Genomic DNA, 23,535 nt, shown 5'->3' with positions numbered 1-23,535 from the left:
TTTTTGAAACAGCCTATGTGGGGAATCAGTAAGTAAACCAGTGCTTCAGCCAGGAAGAAGAGCCTGGTTCTCTTAGGGGGCTGGGGGGTATGATGGAGACACAACATGACAAGGAGTAAGGAGAGGATGGATAGAAATCAGTTGTTTGCCTTCTGCAGTACAATAACAGGAGGAGGCATCAAAATTAGCAAATAAGAGCAAGTTTGAAAATAACAAAGGTGGTTCTTAACACAGTGGTAATTGAATCAGTGGAACTCCTTGCCCGACGATTTTTCTAGATGCTACAGGTTTGTATACATTCAAAGAGCAACAGGAATAAAAGACTGTATGGTGTTAAGCACATTTTAAAAAAAAAAAAAAATCCAGTTAAGGAAGTCCTTGAGCTGAATGTGCTTGGAGGCTGGGAGAGCATTAGAAGAAAGTATCATGTATGTTAAAGTATTCCCATATTTGCTTCTAATTCACTCCACTTCTAGTATCTCAATATTCTAATACCGCAATGCTCCCTATGTACTTCCATGTCTAATACTCCTATATGTCTACTACCCCAATTCACTCCACTTGTAATACCCTAATTAAGGGCATTGCTTTTGGGTACGGTCAGAGACAAGGTACCAATCTAGAGGGACTTTAGGGTGGCCACTCCAATAACAGAGGTTTGGCTTTTAAATGATAGATTCCTTGGTAAGATGGAGCAATGGAAATTGCCTCCTTCTTAGAGCTTGAAATGTCCAGGCACTTCATGTAACTGCAGGATCAAGTGTGGTGCAAACCGCAGCAGCTTCCTACTACTGCCCTGCTATTTTGCTTCAGCTTGGCCCTATATAAACTATACTTGGTAATTTTTTTTAATGCCTTTGGCTCTCTTTAATTAGCCCATGAGGCTTGATTCTGTGTTACTGTTTTAAAACAGTCAGTCTTGATATGTTCACCATGAACTAGGCATGTGTGCAACTGGTTATCTGTCTTTAAGCACTGACTTCCAGCTTTTGCCAGCTCTTATCTTTTATCAGTGCAAGACCATTTCCATGCCATTTGCAAGCCTTTTGCACTTCAAGTCATTTAATGTTACTTGGAAACGGTGATGAAGCCTGAGAAGAAGAAATCAAAATTCTTTTTATAAGAAATTGGAGAAGTTGCTAACTGTAAAGGCTTGGTCTAATGGAGCTGTTCTGTTTTCAGCTGTCAGACCCTCTTAGCTTTATGATTGCAGTGCCTCTGGTGTGCCTCTTGAGTGTTGGTAATGTAAAATAAAAAAGTGATAGTTCCTTGTTTCTAAATGTTCATCTAAACACTAAGTCTTTTTTAAATTCCAGATTTTTCTTCTCCATTGTGTGTTTTAAATTGCTGGTTTTGTTATACGTTAGCTTACATTTAGTGTCTTTGTAGTGTAGCAAATGCTTAAAGCCCTAAGCTTCCTAATGGGGAATGGAAAGAGCTGCAGCCTCTTCAAATCTTGTTTTTACAGTCGCTGCAGATAAGTTTGGGGTTTTTTTTGCCTCTGATACAAGCAGGAAGGAAAATGAGCTCTCAGTTTGTATTAAAAAGCAAAATAGCAGTCTCCTGTCATTCTTAGATTATTTTTTTCTTGAGCACTCATTAAAAAAATTGTTAGGAGAAATGAAATTTCATCGGATCTGGTTAAAGCCCAGTAGTACAGTTTGGAAATATTAGAAAGTTGATTATGCTTATGCTTTTTTTTATCCTACTTTCCTTTGTAAAGAAAAAAAAAAGTCCAGTAATACAGTTGTTAATGCTTTGAACTAGTACGGAAGTCCTAGCCATAAAAGTAGCTGGGTATTAGCATTTTAAAAGGCTCATAGGATTTTAACATTCAATTAGAATCTCACTCGTTTTTTTATAAGCTTACAGTTAAAGTCTGGTTTACATGCACTAAAAATACCAGAAACTGATAAAAACTTTTAAGAAAGACTTGTTATGGAAAATTTTCTGGAGTATCAATGACGTATCTAGTGTAGGTGATACAGGTAATACTCCTATCACCTTGTTTATTTTAAAGTGTTTTCAGTTATAAGTAACTGTACCAAACTTGAATAGTTTGGGCCAAAACTTCCCATGACTTATCTACCACAGAATGATGACTTTTTTTTTTTTTTGAGGGACTGTTCATCTGGTGTGGTTCAGCCACTTTAGGGAGGGAGACTTGCAATAAATTATTTGGGTGTTGTCTTTTAAAGAAGTTCTAATTTGGGGCAGGGACTTGACATTTATCAGAGAAATCCCTGTGGTGCCAGACACGCTTGTGGCCATTCTTCTTGGGGCTCTCTCTTTTGAGCCACCTCAAAAGCTTATGGTTTAAAAGATCTATTCATAGACATGTGAGTCTGTTGCCCTGTGGACGCTGTATGGTGCTCCACATGGAGACAGAGCACGTTTCTTCCCTGAGCCAAGGCATCTTTGCAGTGTTTCTGGCCATAGGGCCGAGGTGGAGAAGAGGAGGATGTGCAGCACTCACGCCTCTTGGGAGCGGGCAGCGGTGGGGGAGGTGGTCACTGACCGTACGGGGCCAAGGGAGTAATGACAGCAAGGGCAGAAATGGGAGCTGGGGTGGGAAATGGGCAAGGTGTGTATGGCAAAGGAGAAAGGGAAGGAAGGTTGGGACTAAGATGGAGAGAGGAGATGAAAATGTAATGGAGGAAAAGGGCAGGAAACTGGATGGGGGGCAGAGTGAGGGATGAGCAAAGAGCCTGTACTGGAGAACTGTTAATCCCAAACTATCTCACTTTTCTGTGTAATGTATGTGAAATAAACCCTAACCAAAGCATGGATCTCTTCCCTTCTCTTTCCTGCCAAAGGTAACGGGCTTCTGCAGCTAGCAGTTGTTGCCATACTGCAGAGGATGTATCTACAAATCTTGATCTGGCAGATTACCTGCATAACAGCAAAGTATTGCATGATTTGGTTTCTCTTCACTGTCACTAAATTAATTTTTAGCACTTATTTTTGGGATTTGATTGCTAAAACAGAGGTGTCTGGTGACATTAAGGTGCTGTGTGGTTTTTAGGGCATCTGTGTGAGTCTGACAGGTGTGGTACAGGACATATTGGATACCTGTTCTTCTCTGGAATGTTGTCTGCAGGTCAGTGAGAGAGACTGGGACATCCCAAATAGCACTGGGTGTCGTTAATCAGCAGTTTGCTAGTGGATCCCACTGTGTCAAAAGTAGAGTGGGGCACACAGGAGCAAAGCAGTGAAGATTGCTGCAGCAGCCTTCCTCCTGCTCTGTTACAGCTGAAGCCTTGCTTTGCAGGGGCACAGAGTTTCATAAATTCATGCTCAGACTCAAAAGTGGGGAGGATGGTGCACAGGCAATGGGGGGGCCTGGGCTGCTGTGCAAACCCACCTGCTGGTTCAGCCTTTCCCAGAAGGGTTCGGTTTTGGGGTGCTCGCCTGCTCCTCTTGCTGGAGCATGCTTCGCAGGGGGGGCTTGGCGGGAGGGCGGAGCAGCGAAGCAAGGCTCCAGCCCCGGTGAAGTCAGTGGCCTTAAATGTGTGATTAAAAGTTGGAGGAAAATATTTGACAAGCCAGTGATGCTTTTCCCTTACTGACAGATCACACTGCTACGGCTGCAGACGGCACAACTCGCTGGTGCAGGACGGCATGGGTGTCCTAGGCGGCCGTGCCGTCAGGCTGTGTGGTGGCTGGCGGGGCAGGTGCTTGTGCTGGTGGGCAGCGGTGTCAGCAGCTGGCTTGTACCCACGGGCGGGTGCCTCTCCAGTCCGGGTGCCTCTGAGGCATCCCTGGCAGTGAGCCCTGTGCCGTGAGGTGTGGGCTTGCAGCCTCTCCACTCAGCTCACATGGACCCAAAAGACACCTGTCTGTAGGTTTTTTTCAGCAAAACTGACTCCCCTCCCCATATTACTTTAGACAAAATGGTCAGCTGAGCACGAATTGTGTGCAGGCCGCTGATTAAAAAGGTGTTGAAAAGCAAGTTGTATCACAGGAATGTGTTGGCTTTATCTGTCTTAGCATTTCAATTAGAAACTGTCAGCTGTGGCTGTTTCTAGAGTCTGTTTATATTAATAAAAAAAAGTTCAAGGTTCTGAATGTCTCTTTCTATGAATAAACATGCATTAGGGAATTGTAAAATAGATTTTGAGCGTATCTGATACCACAGATTGGTGGGGCTGGGACATGACCTTAGCTCTAGTTAGTGAAAACACATTTGTGTTGCTGTGCCCTTCTAGTCATCTTTACTAGGAAGAAACCACAGGTAACTGGAAGAGTGGGAAAAGGCTCTGTGACCGTTCAAAAGTAAATGCTATTTTTCTTTTTGCTAACTATATAGGGATGAAGGCCTTGGGTATAGGAGAAATCAGAGAAAGTAAGTTTACTTCTTATTGAGGTGGCTCAAATTATTGCAAGACATAGAAAATTTTTTGGGGAAAAAAGTTGATATTAACCTTTTTGGAATAGGTGACAGATACAGAATTGAGAGAGCATAAGCTAAGTAAGAGAACAACAAAGTGCTGAAAAAGGGTGGAATTTCATTACAGCGGATAGCTCGTCAGCTATGAGTGAGCTTCCAGGTTCACAAGCAGTAAATTTATTGTCACGTATTAAACAAAATGATTTATTTATTAAACAAATATTTAAATGCCAAATAAAAGATGGAGACAGAATAAGAAATCTGAGAATGAAACAATGCTTGATTTATTTGCTGTTTGTTGTGTGTAAAACTTCCAACAGAAAGTGATTGCATGTAAGTTATGGCTCCCTTACCAGTCTCTTGTATGTGTGGGATGTTCTTTGAAGTGGTAAATCTTGCAAAGAGCATTCTCTGTCCATCTGTACGGTGATGGCAACAGTATGTCTTGATCAAATGGCGTCACTGAGCCATTGAGATACCAATGAGCTTTGACTTAACCTACCTTGTGAAGTGGTGTACCGTTGTGTATTTAAATGGGGGAGAAAAATGTAGTTTCTCATAGGTTATAAACTTCTGCTTTTCCTTTTGAACAGGATTTATTGGATCATTCCTGCACATCTGGAAGTGGTTCTGGACTTCCTTTCTTGGTGCAAAGAACGGTGGCTCGCCAGATCACACTTGTAGAGTGTGTAGGTTAGTATAAATCTTGTTCACATATAGTGCCAAGTCTTGGTAACAAATGCAGAGAGAAAGCTTTATCTCCCATCCTAATTATCTGTTTTTCCTCAGTTGCTTATATAATATATGAAACTTTTCAGGCTTCAGCTTACAGAACATATTTAGTTTTGGAAAGTGAAGTGAAAAAATTCCTTTCAGATCTATGCAGAAGAGGGGGGCAAATATTATCTGTACTTTATGATTAAAAAAATGTAAGCTTAAGTAAGGTGGTTAGAAAATACCCAAACAAGCCTAGTTTGTACTTTGTAAGCGAAATAAACTATGTTTTTAGAAAAGCAAGCTCAATTTGATGTTTGAAACTGTCAAACTGTGAAACAAAATTTGTTCATTAAACGGTGTTCAATTAGAAAGCTTTAGAATTAGAAAAGGATCATCTGGATTTGAGATCTGGAGTTGAAGCATCAAGCAAAGTGGCTAAAGTGGCATTTAAAAAAAAAAAGTGTGATTCTGTGCCATTAGAATGGTAACACGAATGGTTTGTAGCTTACTTGCTCTGCACTGCTGCTTTGGGACTGTGCAGTCAATGATATACTCTTGCTGTTCTTTTGCCCGTAAAAGAGAGAATCTCTCTAGTAATTCTTCCCTAAAACTCTTCTAGGTCTTTAGTCTTTTTTTCAGGACTTTAGTGTTAATTTTAAGGATCCATTAAATTTTTCTTCAGCATATATATATATTATTAATTGAATAGTGTTAAATTTTAATTTAGTAATTTTAGGAAGCATTTAGGTCAAAGTTATCCTGAGGCAGAGGCATTGAGCTAAGATGCCATACTGGCATTAAAGAGGTGAGGAAGGCATGATAATGATTGATTTTCTTAGAGGAAAAAAAAGACTGTTTTAAATATGTTTTATGCTGCTGCTTCAGTGATTTGAACTCAGAACGGGTTAACACCTTTCTGTAAGTAATGAAGTTTTAACTCATCAGGGTGTTAAATCAAGCCCCAGACTAAAACAGACGAATCTATAGGGACTGGGCCTACATTTTACTAGTGTTTCTTTGCTTCTGGCTTATAGTATGTATTGAGTAGGCACAAATGTTCACACTTGCATTAAATCCAAGTGTACATCCTCTGATGCTCTGCAATTTCTATTCATCAGAAACTATAGAATATGATATGCATGATGATTTTGCCTGCAATATAGACATATCTTTTTGTGCGTGTATATACGTGTAAGTGTGTCTCTGGAATTATGCCTGCTCCCAAGCTAACTCAGGCTGGCACTATTTCCAGAGACCATGTGTTTTAGCCTGTGTAGCAGAACCAGATGAAAGTGCTTGTGGAGGAAGTCTCTTCTGGGTGACAGCATTGAGGCATCAGTGTTGGGTATCTCTCTTCATTTGGTTATACCTGCTGCTGATTCATATGTGCCTCTAAAGAACACTGTACGGCAGAGCAATGAAGGGCGGAATTTGGGTATTTATAGTTGTCAAATCTAGCACAATTCATTGCACGAAGCCTGAGGCTGTCGTATTCAGGCCGCAGTGAAAAGGGCAATGATCAGAACCTTTCCAGTGTGCCTTGTCCAGAATGTTGCTTTGCTGTTGGGCACTTGATAATTTCATACATTCTTCTAAGCTATTTAGATGAAAAGCGTGGTATGCAGTGTTCCACAGGACAGGGGTGCATGGTTTGGGTTTTGGGTTTTTTGTGGGTTTTTCTTTATTCTTTTTTGTTTGTGGGTGGGTTTTTTGTGTGGGGGGTTTTTTTGGTGTTTTTTTGTTTGCTTGTTTGTTTTTTTAAATTGTCATTCTGCATTTTGTGTGTCTGGCTGTGCTGATTGTTTTTGCAAGGGTTGATGATGTGATAGAACTATAAGGGCTGCATCCCCAGCATTATATATCCTTCCTGTCCTCCTAACTTCAGAATTCATAGATTTATTTGTATTGTGTACACTGACCTTGTAGTATGTTGCCCGAGTTGCTTAAGCTGCAAAAGTGCTTTCATTGCTGGTAGTTGAATAATTACACCTGCCCAGTACAAGCACTCTGTATACTGTACCAAAATGCAAGGAGGAGAGATCCATACTCTCAGAGATTGCAGTTGAAACAAACAGGAAAAATTAAGGGACAGTGGAGCACAGCGTGACTGTAAAAGTGGTAAAAAGTGTATGCAGGTGTGATCAGACTACATCAGTGTGATATTTGGGCCATAACTGTTGAGTTTCCATCCTATTAGCTAATCCTGTCCTTCTGCCCTGTGAAGATTGTTAGTTAACAACTTTTACTGTGTGTTTTCCCCCACCAGGAAAGGGCCGTTATGGAGAAGTTTGGAGGGGTCAGTGGCAAGGAGAAAATGTTGCTGTGAAGATCTTCTCTTCTAGGGATGAAAAATCCTGGTTCAGGGAAACTGAATTGTACAACACTGTATTGCTGCGGCATGAAAATATTTTAGGTAAGTAGAACAACCATGTTCATGTTTCCTAGTGTAGCTGGCGTAAAGGTGAGTTAACTGATCAGTTCACTTGCAAAGCACTGCAGATTTGCTGGGTATCTTGCAATCACTGAGATTAGGCTCTTGTGTTTGTGATAAATAGTTGAAGGGAAGTTTTAAGGGGGAGACTTGCAGGAGGGTGCTGAAGTCTGAGTCTCAACTGGAGAAAGTGTTGTAGCAACCATGAATCATTGTCCTCCTGCAGAAATATTCTAGCAAGAAACAGTCAAGCAGATTAATCAATTGTTGGCAGCACAGTGTGTAGGGAAGAATGGAGGTGCCACAGACCCGCATGCTAAGAATTCAGCCTTGCAGCTCATGTTGCAGGGCAGCCAAATGGCAAAAGAGTATTGTGCAATGTGTTAGGTGAAGAAGTTCTAGTGGATCTAGGTTTTTTTTATAACTTCAGTTTATCTGGGAGAAATAAAGGGAAAAAAAGTGGGGAGGAGTTTATAATGAGATTTAAATATTTGAATACTTTTCCTTGTGCCTGAATAAACTGCAGTATGAATCTATTATTTTCTTCTGTCTAACTATTCTGCTTAGGGTCAAACTAAGCTCCTTTGGTGTTTAAACTTCAACTACAGTTGCCCCTTTATGATGTGTCTCATTTCCCTGTAAATATGAAAGTACAATGATTTTGAATCTTCTGCATCCCTTGTACCTTGTGTGCTCAGTTCTGAGAGCTTAGAAAATGGCTTTTTTGTGTTGTGAGCCATGGCTGAAGTTTAAGCAGTCCTTTTGATTCCTAACAGACATGACCTTCCTTCACTGGTGTGCCACCTTTATAAATAAAAGCAGCAGCATGTTTTCTGTGTGCTGACATTACATCACCCACAATCTGTCTGTCTTCAATTAGTTTTACTTGGGCTCCTTATTCTTGTTTCCTGTCAGAGAATATTCCTTGCTATAGCTCACCCTGCTTGACGTTTGTCTAATGTTTCCTGAAGCAGTTTGTTTGTTACTACAAAAAGAATTTGGGGGCCTCCTGAAATGTGAATTATCGAACTTTCCTTCCCGAGAGAGCAAGTAACTTGGCTGAAATTACATTACACATTTCCCATGTTCCTCTGTCTGTGTTTAGTCTTTCTTGATAACTGTCAAATTTGTTGGCTATTTTATAGAATTTTTTTTTAGATGCAATATTAAACAATATCACAGATTACAAAAGTGTCACATTGTGCAGAAATCTGACTCCAGGAGAGAAAGTAGTGGGTGTTCTTTCTGACAAATGTCATATGTGGGCTTCTAATAAACATGATTTGTTCCTCTAACTTAGGAATAAAACTTCTGTTGCTTCCCAGCTAAAGCTGTTGAGGTCAACAGTGTGCTGATACACAATAAATTCAGAGGTAACAGGAAGGGAGCTACTCCTGAATTTTGGGTTCAGTTTTAAGACACCACATTTTTGAAAGCCATTCTTGAGGTTCATGAATTTCGAAGAGAAATTTTTCTCTGTTCCTTTGTGGAAAATCATTGTGAAATACAGCTATGATGCATAAAGGTGCTCTGCCTTACTTCACCATGGAAGTAAGTTGCACACCAGTTGAACTGTCTAGCATTTAAAGTAGAAGAATTACTATGCTTTGTTTTCTGGTATGCCAATCTTCTGGTGCTGCCACACTCTCCTTAGCCATCTGCCACTTTTTATATCCCGTGGCTCTGTTGTGAGCTGGTGTACAGTTAAGGAGATCAGGCATTTGGAGCCTATAGCAGTTCAGAGCAGTCCTATAGCTCTGATAAATTACCAGGCTGCAGCAATCCGTCTGCAGCCTTTTAAGCAATCGGAGATCATTGGAGAGCAAGTTGTTGCTGTGGTGAGGTGTGCTTTTTTCAGTCTATATTTGGTCAGAAGGGTGTGACGTTTCAGAAGGGGACAGCAAGCTTTTCACATGTCAAGGCTGATTGTTGAAGTGCTCCAAATAGACTTACCTTGGATGTAAATGTGAAGCTGGCACAACATACTGTGTCTGTTTGTCGGGATGTGATACGTATGTGAAACATGTTTAACTGTTTTCTCAGCAGCCTGCGCTGCCTGCTTGTTGTCCTTAAAAATGGAAATGATTACTTATGACTTGCCTATTTGAGGTATTGCTTCTCTCCAGTGTAATCCTGTTGAGCGGACAGCAGCAGATGTGCTACAACCTGGTGGTCTTTTTGTTTAACTGGAAAATTCCTCACCACTAAGTCCTTGAAAAAGAAGGGACACCCCCCACCCCACCCCACCCCACCCCCGAAAAAAACCCCCCACTAATTTTTTTTAAGTATGTGGTCCTAATAAGTGGTTGTGTTTTGGTGTGACTGACAAAATACATAAATACATTCTTGTGAACAGACTTGAGTTAAAGTTCCAGAATATGTCAGCTCTTTTTTCATCATGGTAATATCTGCGGTCTGTTTTCAGTGCAGTACAATAGTGGAAAAGTTTTAATTAAACAGAGTTTTAAATTGTAAGAGGGGCCTAGTAGTATTGATTCTTTTCTTGGGGGAGTCTTGAAGGAGCTCTGTCATTTTATTTTGTTGTTTCTCCTTTTTTCTTCCTCTCTTTCTAGGTTTTATTGCATCTGATATGACTTCCAGAAACTCTAGTACCCAGTTGTGGTTAATTACCCACTACCATGAAATGGGGTCTCTGTATGACTATCTACAGCTCACTACCTTGGACACTGTCAGCTGCCTACGCATAGTACTGTCTATAGCTAGTGGTCTTGCACATTTGCACATAGAGATATTTGGAACCCAGGGGAAGCCTGCCATTTCTCATCGGGACTTGAAGAGCAAAAATATCCTCGTTAAGAAAAATGGACAGTGCTGCATAGCGGATTTAGGTGAGTTCATTTTGATGCTAATATACTCAGTGCATTCCTGCAGAAATAAAATATACTGGATAACTGCAACTGTAAAAGTCTTAAAGTAACCTTAAAATAACCTTACCATGATCTGATATTACCCTGAAGGTTTACAGCAGCCACTAGATGGCACTTACAACTTAAAAATGCCACTCTGCTGCTGAGGCGGCCCAGTGCAGCCTCTGAGTTCAGGAGCAGATCTAACATTTTAGACTTTCTCTTGGGTTTTCGTTGTTAAATTCCATTCATGGATCCCAGAAGGCAGCAGTTATTAGGCTTCAGCTCATTTCTGAACTAATAAATGTCCTTCCACTTACAGTCTAAGTACTATGTGCTCACTGTCCCAAGCTCCGTAGGTCCATCCAGCTTGAGTCTTTTGCCAACTAATTCAGTGAGCCCAAAATTGGGTTCTCCGTGACCAGGTGGTTTTAGACTTTAAGCTGGTAGGGTGCTGAGAAACAGTTGCAGCAGTATGGCTTGTTCACACCTTGGGGGTACGTCTGACAATATTTTTTTTTTCTTTTCTCTGAAGACAAGGGAGAAAATAGTGGTAGAACAATAGTATTGGGGAGTCATTGGCTAGGCAAAAAGTGTATTGGTAGATGGGATTTTTTTCAATAGTAATCCCACTGCATAGTTCCTATCACTTTTGCCTGAGGGACATGAGATACACACAGGGAAAACATGAAAGCCACACACCTGGGCCTATCTAAATTTGCAGAGGGAATAGTAAGTAAAAAATGGAGCAGTAAGTTGAAAATACAAAACTTCAGAGATCGGCTTTTAAATAAATTTGTAGTTCACACTGAGAAGGGGGCAGCACATACTGGCATTGATTAACATCACACTAATAAAGTAAAATCTACTACACTGTTTAGCTAGAGGCTTCAGATATTTGAGAGATTTTCTGAGAGAGTACAGCAATGAACATTTCCCAGTTAGTTTTTATGGTGGTAAAATAGCTGGTTTTTTAAACGTGAAATCTTCAGGCATATATCTGACGTGCTCTTTGTTTGTTTCTTATCTGTAAAAGAGAGTTACCAAAGAGTTTGTTGCTTCTGCTATATATTCATGCCCTTTTATTCTGTATAGCTTTGTCTTTTTTTTCCTCCTCTGGTCTCCTCCTCTGTTTCAACACATGCACCATACAAGAAAAATGGCACTTAGAGGCTGGTAAGTATGAGCAGATGGAAAGATTCACTACAGCTGCCCAGAGCTAAGCTGGACTTGGGTTCTGTCGGTTACACCAGGTTCTGGACTTGCAATGTACCCATTAAGAATAGGTGTCAGCTCTAAAAACAAAAAGGAATAAAATGCCTTTGATGCGTATCTTGTATGTTTTGCCAGCAGCCTGGGTGCTGCACGCCTGAACTGCAGTGTAGCTTAGTGTTTGCCATTCAGTGCTAGTCCTTTTGGCTGGCACAAGTGCAAAAGCTTTGTGAATTGGCTGCTTGTCCTTCAGCAAGCATGCTGCAAACTAGTATCTCAAACAGCAACCCAAGTATCCAGAGTTGCAGTTACAAAACTGGCTGTTTCAAATATGTTCTAGCTAAGCAGAAACTGTGTGATAAAGTCCAAGGATGGATGTCGATCTCGCTTCAGTGTGTCAGCACTGTGGAAAAGTTCTGCCCTTCTAAAGCAATTCACGTGCATGGTAATAGGTCTCAGTTGAGCAACTTTATAAACAGCAGGATAATGCTTATACAAAAAGAAGAAAAAGCCCAACCCTCCTCTTACTCTCTCCTTCCCCTTGCCCGTCCATATAGAGTAGCGAATGTCCATTTGAAACAAACACTAGTATTTGTAAGGAAGGTGCAAAGAATGCTAACAAAACTTATTTGGTCAATTTTTGTTTCTGGCAGATACTCCAGTATACTAAAGAGGATTTGTTGGTGTCTAGAAAACCATTGTGTTTCATCAATTTGTATTCCTGTCAAGCTTTTTTTTTTTTAAGAATTAGTGTCTTACAGTAAGAGCTTCTCCGACAAGCACTTACGCGCCCTTAAGTTAGTGTGCACTGAGATCTCCTGAGGTGAAAAGAAACTGAAGCAGTGCAGTATCTGCTTCCTAACTCATAAACAGCACAGATGCTACCATGATGAGAACCTGATTACAACATTGTTGTCCCCTGACCTTATTGCAACATGTTCTTAGTTTGTAGTGTGCGGGATGCTGACTTGCATCCCTCAGTCTTAAACCTTTGACCTGTTAATCTATTGAATCTGTTTTGCCCAATTTGGATGGAGTATTACGATTTCTATCAAAGTGTTCTCCAAAGTCTTGACAGCTTCAGAGTTTGCCAGGAAATTTGTTTTCTAACCTTTGTTTCCAGTGTGCAAGTTTTTTTAAAATATTATAATCCATACATACTGTATAATATAAATTAATATAAATATAAATGAATACATAAATATGTAAGTGTGTGTGTAAATATGTCCTCTGTGTGTGTATATATGTATATATATGTATATATGACAAAAAATATTTTTATCTGGAGAGCAGGCTTTCCAGATTATCTTCTCAGCTGTCATGGGGTTAGTAGATGGTATCTTTCTAGAGGTGCCATAAGCATTGTCTTAGCAGCGGGAAATTACTTGAAGTGCATTTAAACTGTAGGAAAGTGTTTTCCAAATTTTTGTTATGGTGAAGTACAGGCTGTTTTTTGGAAAGGAAAAAAAAAAATTAATGATCTGGTGATAGGTTAATTTTTTGTGGGACTGAGCTTTTTAAGTTTCATCTAAAGTAAACTCATGTTAAATGTAAATAGTATATGTTATTCTTACAAGAGTTGTTGAGGAAATTAGGGAGAGTTTGTGTGGTCTTTTCTATTGCTTAGTTATGTCATGCACCTGTTGCTGTTCAATTTGCAGTGCTCTCTGTTTACCATGGCAAAATGAGTACTCTGTGTGTTTCCAAATTTACAGTAATTTAGTCCCTCACATAATGTTCTTTGCTTAAATGTTTAGTAATTAGTAGAAACCAGGTAGAGTGGTTTTGACTGACTCATTTTAGATCAGCTTGAGGATGTTTATTTTTCAAGCTACTGCAAATATGGTGTTTTTTATTTTCCAGCTTTATTTTTTAACTTGTGTGTATCCATCATGCAGTGTTTTTCTTCTCTCTTCCCCACAGTTTGGATATATCCACCTACCCAAAAGTTCTATAAATAAATTTGAATGCTGTGTAAAATTGTTTTCTTCTAAGTAACAGATGCTTGGCCTTCTGTGTATACGTGCCTAGAGCGCTGGTGACATCCAGTGGCTGCAAAACACTGAATGACAGCATTTTGCAACACTGCAATAACATGCTTAATGGTAATCCCTGAGGAGATAATTGGTCTAAGTCTACGGACACAGTGGCTGTTTTTGATAGCTGGTTTGGAGCTGACCCAGTTGGTCTTTGGACAGCTGGGCTCTTAGCTCCTTCTTTTTAAGAAACTGTCTGATGGGTGTCACTGCTCACATGTAATTTTAAACGTATGCTGCTATAGTTTTAAAGGGGGCTTAACAGTGTTTTTTTTCTTTCTGTCCTTCAGGCCTTGCAGTAATGCACTCCCAAAGCACGAATCAGTTGGATGTGGGGAACAATCCCCGTGTGGGTACCAAACGCTACATGGCTCCAGAAGTCTTGGATGAAACTATACAGGCAGACTGCTTTGACTCTTATAAAAGGGTCGATATCTGGGCTTTTGGGCTGGTCCTTTGGGAAGTAGCTAGACGCATGGTTAGCAACGGTAAGTATTTGGGACTCCTTTACTTGTTTTTAGAAGGGATTAAGCAAATGGTAATTCACAGCAAAGCATCTGCCACCAAAATGCATAGGATGCACAGTAAAATACTGGACCTCCAAAGTATTTTGATTCCTGACACTTTGCTGCCTGTGTTGAAGTTGTTGGTATGTTGGGTACAATGGCTGAGTATTGTTGTCATTTCTGTTAAGGTAGAGAAGAAAGAGGGTCCCCTGCTTCATCCTAAATTGTGATGAGAAATAATTAATACCAAATAGTCAGTTGAGTTAAAATTTTAGATCATAAAGTCTCTAAACTTTTTCCATGTGTCATTAATCCATAGTGAATACTTCTAGGTGGCTGCTTCTTGTGACAAAACCTAAGGAACAGAAGGAAAATATGTAGGAAGTGAAGAAGTGATCAGAATTCAGGGATGCTTTTGCTTTACCAAGTTAAATGCACTCACAAAGCAGGACTTGGTCAAAGTACAGTTCTGCTTGGGAAAGGTGCCACTGTAATCGTGTTTTGTAGTGCACAGTGTTGCTTCATGTTTCCTTGGCATGGGAGTCTGAATTTAAGAATCTTTAAGCTGGGTATCTGTTGGTGTGATTTCTTGTGCTTGTCAATTCAGAAGTCCTCTCTGACCTCTGGACCTCAAGTTGTGCTCTGTGGACCCAAGCTGACAGGTGAACGCAGAAGATGTCCTTCGGGCATGTCTGCAGATACTGGCAGTGATGGATTGTTAACAGCGACATGTTTTAAATCTGAGGAAATTCTGAATCATCATATGTATTTATTTGCTCTGTGTCTGTCCGATCTATTCCCACCAAATCCGAATCTGGGATTCTGTAACTGACATCAGACAACGGGTTTATCTTCTTCAGGAAAAGACGACTAGTCGTTTGTTTGCTGCAGTACCTCTGAGCCTTGATGGTAGGCTGGAACCCCACAGGGCAGGAAGGGCTGGTGCCAGCCAGGGTGCCTGCCAGCTTAGGATCCAAGTATGAACTTGTTGGAAGGAGAGATGGTCAGAACGATAGGCAGTAGTCAGAGTGGCTCAAACTGAAGAATTGAGAGCTTGGGGTTTTTTGGGGGGTTTTTTTTTTTGGTTATTTTTTGTGGGAACTATTGCAAGTCAGAGTTTGAAGGAAGACTTTGGAGGAAAGGATTAAGATAGTTTTAGAGATGTTCTCAAAAAGCAGCTGTTGAAGGCCAAAGGAGGGAGTACGAGTGGTTTTGTGGAGAGAGGAGCAGTGAGTGGACAGAGGTAGGCTGTAATAAGGTATGACAGTGAAGGCTTGTGGTAGGTAGTACAGAGTAACAAAGCCTGGCTCAAATTCTAGTGGAAGTTAATGTACTTGCCTCATATTGTTTCTCATGCATTATGTCCCCTCCGTTCCCTGACCCCAGTGGAAATCTGGTCCAAATGGTGTTACACTGGATTACAGGGAGTGGGAGAGAGGACAGGCGAACGTGCAGCAGCTCTAGAAGCAAACAAATATTGTTATTCTATTAAAGTACAGGACTTCTTCTAAATATGAACCTTTTACTTCATCTGTTATCTGTTGGTGGCCAAAATAATTTAACTGTAAGAAAAAAAAAAAGGTATTGCTCCCTTGTTCAGGTAACTCCCAGCACAGCAGCCACAGGCAGCTAGTTATCTCCAGAAACACTGTGGTGAGGCTTGTTTTGAGAAGGCTGCTGGAAGGTGGCACTTTGGAGAAGATTTGCAGACCTTCCAAGCTTGCTGTGAGATTCCCTGGGGCCTGGAGCACTGTCCAAAGCCCCTCGCCTTCTCTATGATACTTACAGGGTGCTTAAAGAAAGCTGACCTGGAGGTAGCAAAATGCATCAGGTAGGCTCAGATGGCTAATTTAAGTCTCCTTGTAAGCCTGAGAGCTTGCTTTGATAGCTCTGAAGAGAACCAAAATGGTCATTTCTCTGTGATCAAGAGAGCAGGGTAATCTGTGCGGGTGGACAGCTATGTTGGTGCAATTTAACTTGCAGGGTCCATAGTGAGCAGCTCCTGTCTTGCTGGAAGCCAGTGGCAGTCACAGGACTGACTGCAGGAGCAGAAGGGAACTTCCACAGGCTTTCTGTGAGGTGGCCAGAGCTGAGCTCATGACCTTGCCTTCCTTCTCCCTTCACTGTCAGAGGAGTTACTTGAAGACATATGCAGCAAAAGGAATAGGTATTGTTCTGATAAAAGAACATATGTCAGCTGAATCACAAAGTGTAATGATGATCTCAGGTGAAGGTGTATGTGGTTAATCAGAGAAAGGAGAAGGTCTTGTGAATGCATGGTGTTATTTTTTCTTATGATATACTGTTTATTGGCAAATGTATGTCGTAGGCAGTTATGAAGACTTGCTCATTGCATTTCCCAATATTTGGAGACCTCTGGGTTGCAGTTCACGTCAGTGTGAGCGTCTTGAGAATTTAAGCTGTAACTTTATTGTTTTCAGTGCAGTTTTATATTATGCACTTTGTCTGTCTCAGCAATCTGTGAGCACTGGAGTTTACCAGTTGCCATAATATGATGGGCTTGCTGGGCAGGGGTTGATTAATTCACTGTGCAATAGGTGATGCTCACTGTGATGGGCAGGGAAGCCAGCGCATGAGAGGAGGCAGTCGGTCTTCCTCCGTGCTGCCTGTGGAGGGACCGTGCTAGTAGCTGTGGGTGGCGGGACCAGCAGTACTTACAGGGGTGTGTGCTTACATGTAGGCACCGCGTAGAGTATTGTCTGTTCGAACATAGCAGTTGGCCTATGTGATGACAAAACTTCACGTGTAAGCTTTTGATAAGTTTGTTTTTATTGCCAGTCTTGAATTTTGAGTAGTTCATCTGGAATCTGTCCTGCCACAGTGCTGTTCTGGAGGCTGGTAATCCTTTGTGGAATATTAGATGTCTTGTTCTCCTTGTATATGAATATATGTTTTTACTTATGTGTGTGTATACTGTACATAATACATATAAAAATACACACAGTCTTACCTAGTTACCTCTTGCAATGAAAATTCCACAAAATGGTACCTATTATTTAAATATTCCCATGCTGAAGTTTTGATACATACGTATTGCTGCAGTAACTGCAGTTCACAGACAACTTAGCTGAGCTACTTTGAAACTAGTGAGCTTAGATTGTGCTGGCAGCTTCACCAGGATGGTATGAAACTCAGCATGGACTACAGACCTACCAAAGACGATAGGTAAATGCTTCAGTAATTTAATTCAGGCTGAGCTCAGTGCCACTGTGGAAGCACTTTTCACAGTAATACAGGTACGTCATGACATTGGTCATGTCAATGAAGTCTTAGGTTTAAGATGATGGTGATGCTAATTCCACAGTACTTATTTCCAGTTGCTCAGTATTTCTGGCTGTTGCCGTAAGTAACTACATTTCCTTGCACTTGTTTGAAATGGAGTAAACGTTTTCTCTCAAATCCAAGTGTTCAGCTGTGTGGAAATCATTACTTCATCAGGTGGTCACTGAGATAACCCTGTTTGGTTTGTAGTAAGACTCTGGTACTGGGAGTGAGCATGCTGAGGTCAAGGTAGCATGCTTACGTGAACTGGGTGATGGTGTATCTTAGGTGGGCTAGAGGCACTTGTGTCAGTTAGGTGTGCTAGAAATTTTTGCTGCTGTCCCATGCTGATGGACACTTGTCATCTCTCATTTACTGGGTGGAAATGCAGAGTCTATTCCAGTGAGTCAGCCTGGTTTAGTACTTCAGTTTGTGGAGACTCTGAAGTTGTTGTAATCTGACTAATAAGTCTGATTTTTTTTTTTTTAATTTTATTTTAAAATTTTTTAATGTTTATTTTTACACTTTTAATTTTTTTAAACTTTTTTTTTTTAACTTATCTAATGGTCCTTGAGGTGCCACAGTAATTCTCAGTACTTTTCTCTTGTGGCTTAGTATAAGGAGGAAAATGTAGGAAACTCCTTCGCCACAACCAAGAGTACTTGTGTATTGTCTTTGTGCTGTAGCAGGAGCCACTCAGCATTTCTTTCGTACTTGAAAAATGTGATTTAAGCCCCCAAATCAGTATTTTACTCTCTTTAAATAGACCAGTGCTTGTTCCTTGTAGAGTGGTTGTTCACTGCTTTTGAATGTGCTCCCTTCCTAGTGTACAGTGCCTTGCATCTTTCCTTACCCGGTACCTGGCACTTACAGTTCTGTTCCTTGTGAATCTTCACTGTCGTTCCCAGTGTTGTGATCTTGTTCAATTTTAATAGTAACACCAGAAGCTGAAAGATGGTTACTGCTCAAAGCCACCCCTGGTGTGTGATCATTATCTCTGCAAGGCTGTGTCTGTTGCTTAGGTGTTTGTGTAGATTTTGCTTTGCTCCAACAGTTAGATTCGTGCATGCATAGGACAAGTTGATGTTAAAGTAACGAGGAATAAAGGTGAAGAAAATGCTACTTTGTGTGTGTTCTAGTTGATTTGAGTAGCAAAAAGCCAGCAACCCTAGGGGGAAAAAAAAATACGATATATTGTAAATTACAGAAGTCATCCTAAAACTGTTCAGAAAGCGGCAAGCTATAGGTAGTGCTGAACGACTCTCGGGTCTCCCTCGTAGTGAGCGGCTGGCTCGCTTTCCCGGGACAGTGGGCGAGGGAAGTGTGTCACAGTTCAGTGACCGCTTTGCGAGCAGAGCAGTGTGGGCTAGAGGTTGCAGTGGCTGCTGGCACCACTGATGGGCTGCTGCGGAGCCGGCAGTGGTCCCATGGGATCTGTGATGTTTGGCTGTGGTAGATCAGAGTACTCTAGAATCACTTTATTGGAGTAAAGGCTAGACCCGCTTCATTTCATATTTATTACTATGTCTTATCTGAAATAGCCAGCTATAGACCCTATACTTTGGAAGGACCACATGAAAATAGTAAATTAGAGCCAGACTCTCTCTTTTAGTGATAAAGTTCATCTGTAATATCCTAGTGACCCTGGAAACATTTTCAGATCTATATGATGTAGCTCTGACGTTCTGCATTTGACTCGTATAAAGCCACTACTTTATCTGAAATGGAAGTATAGACAATGTGGATACACAAGAGGTTTTTTGTATTCTTGAGTTCTCACAATAAACTTTATTCTGTGTTCTGGGAGGAAGCAGGAGGAGTGTAAAAACAAGAGTTCGGCCCTGTAGGTGATACTTGGTATATGCAATTATGAATTGCTTGAAGGAGGAGGGTAGGTGATGCTTCTTTACACAGCATGTAATATAGTCTGTCCTTCTGCACCTATGTCAGAATACTATAGGGCAAACCCTGTAGTCTGCTAGTTACTTTATTATGGTAACACGCTTGGGTAGCTAGGTCTTTGAACTGTACGAGTGTTTTCTAAGGGAGCTGTAATTTCCTGAAGACCATTTCCCTTTTTGACTAGTCATCACAGATAGGGATTTATAGTTTGTTTTTTTTTTTTTTAACAGAGGATCTATGGGATTTTAATCTTCATCTCCAATAGAACAAGAAAACTAAATCCCAACCACTGTAGCAAAGTTTGAGAACCTCTTTTCAACTTCAGTATATCCAAAGCAACAGAAATTCTCCTGGATTTCATGTACGTCTGACTGTGGCACAGCTGCCAGTCTGCTAAAAAGCAGTTTTAAGATTGTTCTGCCCATGTTTCTACTGTACAGAGAGGGGCCTCATTCGCTTGGTGTTTTTCCAAGCTGCTGACCCAAATGCCTGTCTTTGAACACCAGTTTTTAAATTGGCGTCCGAAGAAAGTTGAGCTCCCTATAGATCATTTGTGAGCTTAATCCACTGATGAAACAGCAGTGCTGCATGCATGCCTTAGAGAGTAGGCAAAAGGCTTTTTAGCCTGCCAGTTTTGTGTAAGCTGGGTGACAAGTTGTGAGAGCACATACATAAACTCATTTTTCAATGCAGAATCCTAGAAGATGCATTCAGACACTGGGTGCCACAGGCTCTCAGGTATTTGGCTTTGTGGTGGCATGTGGTGCCAATTACCCTACGTATTTTACTGTTTTAATAACAAGAAATAAAATTATTTGAAGGACCAGCACGAGGGTCTGTAGATGCTGGCATGCTTATTGGACTCTTTCAGGAATCATAAAACCGTGCAAAGTGTGTGGTAAGCCTATTAAAAACCACAATGCAGACCTTACATTTTTTACATTTGCTAGCAGAAATCCCGGTTCCGTGGTAGTCAGTAAACCTCCGTGCATTATAAAAGACGTCCTTTTGGCAAGTGAATTTATTTCTCGCCATTTCAGCTCAAGCATCTGCAAAATGGACATAGTTCTTACTTTGTGGAATTGTAATATGAGCCAATTAATTAACATTTTGGGTAGAAAAAGCTGTTCCTATGATATAAGTGCTATTCTGTTGTTTAATGGCTGCTTGACACTGTGGTGTTAACTTTTAAAAGATTTTGTGCTGCTTAGACAGCTAGGTCATCTGTTCTCTCCTTCTGTGCAGAAATCCTGTTTCACTGACACAGTCATTAAATAATGCCTCTCTTTTTGTGTCTCACTAGGTATTGTGGAAGACTATAAACCACCATTTTATGACTTGGTTCCAAACGATCCCAGTTTTGAAGACATGAGAAAAGTGGTCTGTGTAGATCAGCAAAGGCCGAACATTCCCAACAGATGGTTCTCAGACCCTGTAAGTGGGTGTGCCTGTGGGTGGTTTGCAGAAGATATGAGCTGACCTTTCTTCTTTTGATATAGTCATGAAAGCTATTTTCAGTTCTCACTTGAAATTGAAATGATCTCAATGCTACTTCTCAGGAGCATTACCTGTACAGATTTCAGAAGCATGCTAGTGTGGACCTTTATCTTGGAGCAGGAAAAAACGCAATGAGCAAACTTATGACTGTTAAGTCTGAGCTATTCACAGATTAGCCTTTTAGAATCATAGAATCATAGAATCATTGAGGTTAGAAAAGACCTCTAAGATCATCGAGTCCAACCGTCGACCCAACACCACCACCCACTAAACCATGTCCCTAAGTGCCTCATCTACTCGTCTTTTAAATACCTCCAGGGACAGGGACTCAACCACTTCCCTGGGCAGCCTCTTCCAATGTTTAAACACTCTTTCAGTACAGAAATTTTTCCTCACATCCAATCTAAACCTCCCCTGGCACAACTTGAGGCCGTTTCCTCTTGTCCTATCGCTAGTTACTTGGGAGAAGAGACCGACCCCCACCTCGCTACAACCTCCTTTCAGGGAGTTGTAGAGAGCGATGAGGTCTCCCCTCAGCCTCCTTTTCTCCAGGCTAAACAACCCCAGTTCCCTCAGCCGCTCCTCATCAGACTTGTTCTCCAGACCCCTCACCAGCCTCGTTGCCCTTCTCATGCCCTTAGTAGCATGATTTAACAATAACTATTTTAAAGCTGCTTTTCCTGTGTTGTTATTCTCCCTCCAAGGGGAAATTTCTTTAAGGGCAAGGTAGCCTGTGTAGGCCTTTCTGTGGCTTATAAGTATGCAGATTTAGAACAGAATTTTGGTCTCTCTCCTGCCTACAGGATAAGGGACTGTTTTTTTTGAAAGGCTAGTGCTGAAGTTTATTTTTCTTCATCAGAATCAGCCTGCACTCTCCAGGTTGACCAGCTGTTTTTTTCCTTATTACTGAAGCTGTGGAGGTCAGTTTGAATCTGTACGGCTGGCTGGGGCCAGCAAGGACGAGAGGTCCCATCTATAAGCTTTTGATTGTAGAGCCATGACCTGTCCTGCTGCCCCAGCCAGCTGCGAATCCCAGCCATTTAAAGCTGCACTGGATGTGATGAAATCACAGGCAGAAAATCTGTACCTTCTCTGGCTTCCTTCATTGATCTTGCAGGAGTCAGTTTCCTTGAAAAGAGATTCTGTAGAGTGTTTTCTTAATTAGGAAAAAACCAAAACTCCATTGTTTAAAATTACACTAGCTTGTCACTCCAGTCAGCCCATTGTCTAGTTATTCTCTTGGTTTAACCAATTTATCAAACTTGGTGGTTTTTTTTCCAACACGTGAAATCTGTATATTTGATAGTTAGCAGTAAACTCTGTAGATTCTGAAAATTGAGTATTAATAAGGCAATAAAACCATATTGTATTAGCGCTTAACCCAATCTAGTGTTTTCTTGGCCTGTGATTTGTGTGCTTACATGTGTGTTTTGTTTTTTATTCTTTCCCAGACATTAACATCTCTTGCCAAGTTGATGAAAGAATGCTGGTATCAAAATCCATCAGCAAGACTAACAGCCCTGCGAATCAAAAAGACTTTGACCAAAATTGATAATTCCTTAGACAAACTGAAAGCTGACTGTTGACCTTCTTGCGGTGCTCTCCTGACAGGAAGGCGTTTGTCTGGTTCAGAATTAGTCTGGCCAGACAGTTTATACGATTGGTCCCCATGTGGCTACTTATAGAGGCAGAAGTTCTTACTAAGCCATCTGTTTGGGAGACATCGGAACCATATGGACTTTGCTCAGTGACTACAATGGGCATTTCACAAATGGTCAAGCTATAAGGACTCATGCTGGATGTACTGTTGCAAAGGTAGTGGCCTGAAGGAAGACAGAGAAATCCTAAGACAAGATCAGGGCATTAAATAATGGCTTTGAACAGCTTTTTTCTTTTTTTTTTTTTTTTTTTTAATTCTCCTAATCACTCCCAGGGTGAACACGTGGAAGTGGTAAATTTTAATCAGCAATATTGCCTGTGCTTCTCTTCTTTATTGCACTAGGAATTCTTTGCATTCCTTACTTGCACTGTCACTGTTAATTTTAACGACATGACTTGCCAAAAATATGATTGGCTGTATACTACATTGATCTATGCCTGAATAATAGGAAATGAATTTGGTAAACTGAAATTGTAACTGTCAGATTTTAGCTGCATTTTACATGTGTACTGATGTTTACAATAATGCTGAACATTAGGAATTTCTCGTTTATACAAAACTTGCAAATTATTTATTACTAGTGCACTTGCCAGTTTTTTAAACTGTAAAATAAGTGCATAAAGTTAAAGCTTATTTTTATGTGGCCTCTTTCATGATTTCTTACACAGATGTTTTTGTAGCACAATATAACCTGAAACATAAATTGTTTTCTGTATTATCATATTACAACTCGATAGTCACATTTTAAGTGCTTCACATTTGTAGGTGTGTGGTCTGTAACATATTTTCAGTTCAAATACGGAACATATATATAGCCATTACCCACATAACATTGTGTCTAGTATCTTACTGATCTAGAAAAGGAGAGCAATGGAGGAATTAACTAGAATTTTAGGTCATGAATGCTGTGGGGAAAATGCATTTTATTTCTTCTAAGCTATATAATACGCATTTAAACTCTGCCAGAAAAATAACTATTTTGTTTTAATATACTTTTTCTATTTAGTAGTTATTTGTATAAATTAAATAGAATGT

General features: G+C 40.6%; 1 protein-coding gene across 4 annotated transcripts in view; it reads left to right on the top strand.

The window, feature by feature from the left end:
- Positions 1 to 23,330, top strand: part of ACVR1 (activin A receptor type 1) — a 69,770-nt gene extending 46,440 nt beyond the window's left edge. For all 4 annotated transcript variants that reach the window (XM_076343240.1, XM_076343237.1, XM_076343241.1 and 1 more), the window contains 6 exons: positions 4,984 to 5,083; positions 7,374 to 7,520; positions 10,112 to 10,387; positions 13,944 to 14,141; positions 20,647 to 20,777; positions 22,292 to 23,330. In XM_076343240.1, the coding sequence (XP_076199355.1) occupies positions 4,984 to 5,083; positions 7,374 to 7,520; positions 10,112 to 10,387; positions 13,944 to 14,141; positions 20,647 to 20,777; positions 22,292 to 22,426 (987 nt within the window). In that variant the 3' untranslated portion in view covers positions 22,427 to 23,330. The remainder of the gene's footprint in view (positions 1 to 4,983; positions 5,084 to 7,373; positions 7,521 to 10,111; positions 10,388 to 13,943; positions 14,142 to 20,646; positions 20,778 to 22,291) is intronic.
- The last annotated feature ends 205 nt before the right edge of the window (positions 23,331 to 23,535 follow it).

The sequence above is a fragment of the Aptenodytes patagonicus genome, chromosome 6, assembly GCF_965638725.1.
Source record: "Aptenodytes patagonicus chromosome 6, bAptPat1.pri.cur, whole genome shotgun sequence".
NCBI lineage: Eukaryota > Metazoa > Chordata > Aves > Sphenisciformes > Spheniscidae > Aptenodytes > Aptenodytes patagonicus.
The sequence above is the reverse complement of the archived record's forward strand: the minus strand, read 5'-3'. Positions and strand labels throughout refer to the sequence as shown.